This window comes from Vigna radiata, chromosome 9, assembly GCF_000741045.1.
Source record: "Vigna radiata var. radiata cultivar VC1973A chromosome 9, Vradiata_ver6, whole genome shotgun sequence".
NCBI classification, from domain to species: Eukaryota; Viridiplantae; Streptophyta; class Magnoliopsida; order Fabales; family Fabaceae; genus Vigna; species Vigna radiata.
The window spans coordinates 1,184,805-1,193,136 of NC_028359.1; the positions used below are offsets into that span (position 1 = coordinate 1,184,805).

The window sequence follows — 8,332 nt, forward strand, 5'->3', positions numbered from 1 at the left end:
TATATATATATATATATATATATATATATATATATTATATGCACTTCATTTTATGAAAAGCTCTCATACTATCATCCCTTTAATTTCCCTTTTTCTTTTTCTAAAGGAAAACTCTTTTTGATTTTAAATAGTATAAGAAAATGGTTAACTTTTGTCTTCTACCCACCACATTTAAATTTCTTGTACCGACTTAATGAGCTTGTCCAATGGGTTACTTGAAACATCATCATATATATCTTTTAAATATGTATTAATTGTTTATCTTAATGTATTAATTGTTTATCTTAATGTATTAATTGATTATTTAAAGCTTTTATATTTAGTAATCGAGTTTTTAGCTATTGATATTAATCGGTGTTATTGTTTTTACTTTGCATGTATTATCATTGGTTAAAAATGAGTTCAAATTTTTTATTGAATTTTTAGTATAATCATCCCTTAAGCGTTAATAATACGTGATCTTGATATTTTAAAAACTTTTATATTAACATTAGTACCTTGTTCAAAGCTTTACATTCATTATTATTTTAGTGTTTATAAATAAATGTAAATCTCATCTTACAAGTTGATTTTGTATAATTGAGTTAAATTTAAAGTTTACTTCTTAACATAATATCAGAGTAATATTTAGAATCTATCCTAATGAGATTTATTGTTTATTGGATATAATATCTTATTTAGGACTCAAAGATCCATTATACATACATTCTATTTTGAGAGAGTTGAAAAAACACTATCTTGTTGAAAGGTTCTATACATCTGACCTTTCTCAAGGCATTTTTGTAGACAAGAACTCCGTTTTTTCCTTTTTTCGGATGGGAAATATTTCTCAGAACATGGAGTGTGAATCCAACCCATGTTTGAATTGAAATTGAGATACTAATACAAGTTCTTCCTTTCTGAATCAGATATATTCATATCTCAAAGAAGCTGACAATAATTTTTTTTAGAATGAAATAATTATCTCTCTGTTAGAGATGTTCCAAAAATGTTTGCCATCAAATAAATAGTTTCACGAACGAATGAATCGTATCGAATTAAAAAATAAAAAAAAAATTTATAAAATTATACATTTCGTCACCACTTTTCATTAGATAAATAAAAAAGATTGTATATATTGAAAATCATACATGGACTAAAAATAAAATTATCTTAAAATACATTAATAGAAATGTGATTGGTTATAGTTAAAATTGTGGTCTTATTGTAGCTTAAAAATAGAGTTTGATAAAAAGGATGGTGAAAATGGGAAAATTGAGGCGTGAATAGTATGAGTTTGATAATGAGAGAGTGGAGCCCATGGGAAGGGGAAATGTCTAGAATTGGGTGGACAGTTATATCAGTGCTCAATGTGTACCTAATTCTTTGTTTAATTAACAATTCCTCACAACTCAACTCACATGACTCTGCTTAACCATTTTGCAAGCTAAGCACCAATTTATTCTTTTAATTCTAATTAATATTAATATTAAATATTAATATTAATATTATTTTGGGCCTCCCACCACGTTCCTCTCGTAATTTCTTTTCATTCCTTTTCCCTTTCCTTTAACGCACTTCCATGTAGATGGTACGTACAGAGGACGATGCACAACTGGCCACACCCTAAGCGTCAATCAAATCTTCCATTTTCATAACTTCACTGAAATCCATGCAATCCATTTTTCATGCTTCTTCTCTCTTACAATATTCAACATATTAAGATCAACACATTGTTTCATCATTGCCAATTCACCAAATTAACTATTGTTTTCAATAAAGCTAATACCAATTCCATGGTTTGTAAGAAATATAGGTTCCATATACAGTTTAGAAAAGATATCAGTAAATAAATAAGAGAAAGAGATGGGGAAGTTTGATGCTGACCACACCAATTAAATGCTATCCGGATACTCTGCAAATCACTTCTGTCCATTTTATTTTCATGGACTTTTATTTATCATTATTTGATTTTGATTATAAATTTTTGAAAATGGGGGAAAAGGTAAAAGAAAAAAAGAAAACAAGCAATCTACAAGCGGATGAATGTCTTCCTTGCTGTTTTTATCCCCTCCCATGATTCTATTGCTTTTTTTTTGTTTTTCTTTTCTGACTATCTACCATAAAGGAAAAAGAGAAAATGAGAAAAAGCTAAGAATTCAAATTTATAAGACAAAATTTATCAGATAAGATAAAAGGGAAAGAGAGTGCTGAAGCTGACGATAGTTTAAACTGAGACCTGCACCCTAAATTAAAATTAAAAAAGAAAAAGACTAAATAACGTGTCTAAAATCTGGCCCACAGTGCTGATGGTGATGATGATGATGGATCAAGAATTCGTCTCCACCGTTCGATACGCCGAAAATTGAACTCTGACTCATCAATTGCTGATGCTGCTGTCGATGCATCTCCTTCTGCCGCCTCAGCTCCAAAACCTTCCGATGCGAATTCGAATGCTTCGTCGACACGAATGTCGGGCTCGCCGCCGGCCTGTACTCCGGAACCAGCCGCCCGGACTTGAACCTCACGCCGCACGCGTTGCAGAGCGTTTTCGGTCCCATCGGTCCCGTCCGCCACTGCGGCGTCTTCTCAGCGCCGCAGTGCAGGCATTTCCTTCCGGAACACTCTGTATTCGTTCCCTCTCTCTTCTTCACCGGTGAATCCTTCGCCTGCGGCGGCCTCTCTTGCTCCGGTGCCACCAGGCGAAGCAGGCGTGTGGACCAGTCCCCCGGCGCCGCGCGTGAGCGCTTGCTGCGCGCCTTCCCCGGGAGAGGCGTCTCCGTGTGGAGAAACGGTGCGTTTCGAGCGGTTTCGTCGGAAGCGAACGACGGCAGCGTGTCGGTGGAGGACGAGGACTCTGGCGTCTGCGGTTTCGCGCCAATGGCGGTGGATGCAGCTGCGCCGGACAGTAGCTGCAGCGTTTTCAACTCCTCCTCGGCGGAGAACGAATCCTCAACGAAGTTCGAGAGCCATTCCAGTTCCGCCATATCATCGTACTGTCACAAAATCACGAGAAGAGAAAACTCAATTTCAAAAACAACAAACGAATTTAATTTAAACTAACTCGAATTATCACAATTATCTGTTTATTCCATCATCCAGTGGTCAAGCTCGGAGAATTACTCACCGGAACGCAGAGTTCTCCGGAGAATTGAGGATCACCGGCGTAGCCGCGAGGGACAATGGCTGCGGCGAAGCGGTTGTCGCTGCCCGAAATTGAGGAGTTGCAGCTGTCAACAGCAGTGACGGTGGAGGAGTCGGTGGAGTTCCCGGCTACATTGTCGAAGAAACCGTCGGACATAATGGCGTCGGCGTGGGAGAAGTCGAGGAGGTCATCAATGGCGAAAGACTCACCGATTTTCTGGTCAGCGTGGCGCTTATCCTGCTGAGAAAATTGGTCAGCTCCTCCGGCCGCATAATAGCCTCCGACGAAGTATTCCGGCGCTTCCATATAGATAGTGTTTTAGTGGGAGAAAGTGAGAGAGAGAAAGAGTAGTTGGTGTTTGTTTTAAAGAGAGGGAACGCACCGTTTTGACAGGAGATCCGTTTGGTGTGTCCGAGAGTCTGAGGGGTGTGTGGGAGTGATGGTGGGGTTTTGAGGAGTAAAGGAGTGGCAACTCCGTAATTTCTCACACACTTGAGCATCTTTTTTCATGCACACAATTTTAATATTTTAATATTTTTAATAATTAAAAATTAAAAATCAACAGAGAAGTGACTTCCAACTTCTTCTGTAAAGTTTAATTAATTCACTTTCATTTTCTTTTCTTTTCTGTTTCTCCTTTTTACTTTCTTCCAATGTCTTAATATTCTGAAACAAACACCTCCAAATGAGTGTTCCCTCGCTTCCTTCTCCTTTTCAAATTCCCTCACGAACTCAAGTAGTTGGCATGTGTATTCTGTACCCTTCAATATTCTGAGTAGGAAGACAACGATAATAATGAGTTACTTACGGTCACTTTTCTTTCTTTCTCTTCAATTTAAAATACATTTGAAAATTATAAGAAAATATTTTGAAGGGGTTAAAGTATTGAAGATGAATAAGAGGATTAGTTGATGCAATGAATAAAGATCATGTGGTTCTTGAGGAATCAAGTGTTAAGAAGAAGCTCTGAGAGAGAAAACAGCTATGGCCACAGACACACACTGCTCACTTTTCTCTAACGTGTCAGTTTAAGGCACTAATTTTGGGCATAAAGTAAAAGCATAATGTAAATTATTGGATGATTAATGTGGTAATTAACAATGATTAATAGGGTAGAAGAATTTAATGGTGATGAAATTCAACCCGATCTCTTGCAGGTTTTGTCGCTGTGAGTCCTCCAATAGTGTCCAAGTTTACAGCCGGATTCCTCTGCTGCTAATAATATTATTACTTCGTGAGACGTGCCAAGTTTTAGTTTATTTATTTCATTCTGATTTCTCACATTTGTTTACTTCAATTAATTGTACTTTCTACCCCTCTTGCCCTATCATCTTCTCTTTTTATATTCCTCTTCTCACGTTTCTGCACGACGCTTACAGCTCAACTTAATCCATCATCATCATCTCATCCACCATTTTTAACTTCCTCACATTTCAACAAGCTTTGCTTAGGTTTTCATGTGACATGTGAAGTTTGGTTTTGGCATTTTTGCAAACACCTCTTGTACCGACTTCTCCAAATTCAAAAACATGCTCATGTAAAATCATGTGGGTGCTGGTGTTTCAGAGGGCATTTTACCTCATTATTGGGATATTATATAGATTGAGATAAAACAAGGATTGAGTCAGATGGGCCTGACTCTGATCCCCAGGTTAATCAACTACCCTCAGACTCAGTAATAACTCGTGGATAAGGTTTGCTTTTGCTTTTGCTTACACTGTTACTGTTACTACTTCTACTACTACTTCCACCTTCTTCAATATTTTAACCAAAACTCAAAAACAATACAGAATTTCATTTCTAAGTCTCTTTATTGCTGTGGTTTCCAAATACAAAAATAGAGAGATATGCAGGGAGCACGCGAGAAAGGAAGAAAAGATGTGTGTGTGTGTCAGCGATCATGTGACTCACTTTCAGTATGAACCTTCTCAATCAAGCTTCGCTTGCTTCCAACCTCCATTTCATCCTTCATTCCACACGTGCGTCTCTCACACGTGTCCTCTTCCTAACATGCTACCACGTGCACCGCACACACTCACTTCTGTATAACCAATAATGGACCCAGAGCTTAATCTGTTAAGTTTTCCGGCTTTTTCAATCCAAGTAGTATTGAACTAAGGCTTTTGCTTTCTGCACCGCCGATAATTAATACCTGCACTGGGTAAAAAATGTTTGCATTGCTTTCAAAGGAGGGAAATTGTTGGATGGTTTAGAATTCACATTTCTTTGCTGTTTCGATTAATATCTTTACATAACATTAATTTAATGAAAAAAATTGTAATATTTAACTATATGTATATAATAAAAATGAATATTATACTTTTGGAAGGCTAATTATTGAAGAGATACACGAGTAAATTAACATCTTAATTTAATGGCCGAGAGAATCTCACTACAATATAAGATCATGATATTTTAACAACTTAAAGATAAAGTGTAATATAACGATCATGATATCATAATATAATAAAGTTGTTAAAGATACATTTTCTGTAAAATAATTAACTTAAATGTTAAAATATTTAAATAAAGTGTAATTACTGACAATTAGACTGTAAACTATCATTAGGTTGTAGCTAATCATAAATTCATTCTAAAATTTATAAATATAAATTTAAAATCAAAATATAGATGATTATATTCACTGTATTGTTAATATTTAAACGATTAAACATTGAACTGATTTTGATATAAGAGTATCATCTATCAAGTATAAAAAAACTTAAACATTGTCTCTGAACTCCATTTGAATAATTTTCTAAACATTAAAAGTTGACCTTACCCTTATATTCCAAAACAAATTATAATGAAAAGCTAAGTAGTCAAAACAAAAACACAATATAGGTATTACTAGTTACCCTTATTTACAGTGTAGTAGATATCATGTTAATTTTTCTTAGTAGTTTGTGTCAGAAAAGTGTAAGCATCGAAAATGACTTTGTTTATATGTAATAGATGAAGACAAAATATCATAAACTCATCACGTGCCACTAGATAATGTTACTTAGTTACTTAGGTTAAACTAAGTCACTTTCACTGTTCCTTTCACGTAAAGATTAAAGAAATGATGAATATTATAGACAAAAGGTTATTTGATAATGAGAAGATATGACTGAATTATGCCTGCTATCTGTTATGGAGCTTTTGTTTATTAGGGATGATTGTTGCCAAACAGAGAATAATTGTTTTAAAAGACTTGAAGGATGAAAGACAAAAACCATGAAAAGAATAAAGGAATAAAAGTGTATCATCATTTAGTGTTAATTTTATTTAAAATTAGTGAATAGTTAATATAAATATGAACACTTGACAAGATGAAATTTTAAAAAATTATTTATTAAAGGAAGCAAACTAATATTAATATGTAAATAACTTAAAGGAATCAGAAAATATTTAAATTTTATAAAATAAAAAGCAAAATATTCATTTTATAGATAGTAATATATTAATGTTTGTTTTTCTTTATATATACATAAAATGATCTCTTCAAAATTAAACATATTTGTAATCATCTCAAATAATAATAACTTTTATACAAATTTTTTGAAATTAAAATATATGTACTATAATGCCCTTTTATTATGCTAAAAATAGAAAATATCACTATATGTTACAATGGAACGACTGTTTACAGAATTTTTACAATATTTCTCAAGTACTTATCTAAATCACAACTTTTAACAATTATTTTAAATTAACTTTCTTTTTTAAATCAATTAAATAGTTTTGTTTTATTTTTCATGAATTTGTTCTCTTTCTATTTTCGTTTTTCTACTACTCAAAGGTTAATGTTTATAAATAACTTTAGAAGATCAGTAGAGTTAATCTTGGTATGTGTATAGGATTGAATACACATTCAAAGTAGCTTTTTTTTTTCACTTATTAGGATTTTCTTTTTTAATTAGGTATTCCAAATGATTTGGTATATATCTTAAAGATATTTTTATATTTAAATTAGTTTAGATTTGATGACTTAAAAAAGTAATGATGTAATAAATACATTAAAAAAGTTTTATTAATAATATCATTAACCTATATTTATAAATTTCTTTGTAGACTTCTAATTAGATCCGTCTAATTACAATCCAATTTTGTTAAACCTAATAAGTGACCTATTTTACTTAATCAAATTATTAGCTTATATTGATCGATACTAATTTGTTTCTTCTCTGTTCGAACGATCGGTTTGGAGTAGTTCATCTGCCATTTGAGATTGGATGATGTCAGATCCGATGGTTGTGAAAATGTCACATGTTCTCGAAAGTTTCTATAAATATAGACCAGGTCATCCAGTCATTTCCAACATTTTTGATCCAACGTCCGTCTGTGCACCATTTGACATCACATTCTTTTTGTTGAAGGTAATAATGTATCTTCGGAAGGTTTTTCTAGTTGGGAACACAAGGACATTTGTCGATGGCACCTTTACCCATTTGTCATTGCTCGGGTCATTATCTAGAGATCGAGGGTCGTCTAAGCAAAGCTTGACATTTGCAAATAGCATTACAACACCCATTCATGCTACAAATAAAGATTTGATTAGGGAACAAGGTCCGAGAAATGAGGTTGCGGGGAAAGGAGTAGCGACACAATTAGGAAATCCAAGTGGATACAACTGCGGAGACTGGTAGAACTTATCAGAAATCCTGGACACGGTTCAGTTGCAAAAATGTGTGTGGATATGCTACCCGCTTCAAGTGGAGCTCGTTGGTAAAATCTAAATTTTAAAGGACAACACATGGAGGACAACTTTGTGCACGACGTATCTGTTAAAGGCTTGGTGGCCAGGCTATGTTTCCTCCACACCAAGTTGTCACCTTTTAGACCTAGTTCTTAGAAGCTTGGGTTTTATGTAATTGTATATTTTTCTTTAGTTTTGTTGTTTTGAAAATAGACCATTTTCCATACTTAAAAGAAAGACTTTCTTAAACTTTTGTAGGGGCTGAATATTTTGGAGATATATATTCTATATTTGATCTTGTGTGTAAGAGTGCCCTCCTTTGTGAGTGTCTTCTTTCACTACAAAAAAAAAAGCTTATTTAGAGGGGGTTTTTTTTTCAATTAGCGGGGGTTTTTACCCTCCGCTAAATAAATTGCGGGGGTTTTTCAAACCCCCGCAGTTTGAGTCGCCACAAACTATCTGCGGGGGTTTTTTTCGCCCCCTGGTATCATATTCAATTTGCGGGGGTTTTTCTGCGGAGGGTAAAA

At 34.1% G+C, this 8,332-nt stretch overlaps 1 protein-coding gene across 1 annotated transcript; it reads right to left on the reverse strand.

The window, feature by feature from the left end:
- Positions 1-1,890: 1,890 nt before the first annotated feature.
- LOC106773741 (GATA transcription factor 9) lies at positions 1,891-3,555 on the reverse strand. The gene is made up of 2 exons (XM_014660485.2): positions 3,107-3,555; positions 1,891-2,975 (listed from the first exon to the last, which is right to left on the reverse strand). The coding sequence occupies exons 1-2, from the start codon at positions 3,428-3,430 to the stop codon at positions 2,253-2,255; spliced, it is 1,047 nt and encodes a 348-aa protein (XP_014515971.1). The 5' UTR covers positions 3,431-3,555; the 3' UTR covers positions 1,891-2,252.
- Positions 3,556-8,332: the final 4,777 nt, after the last annotated feature.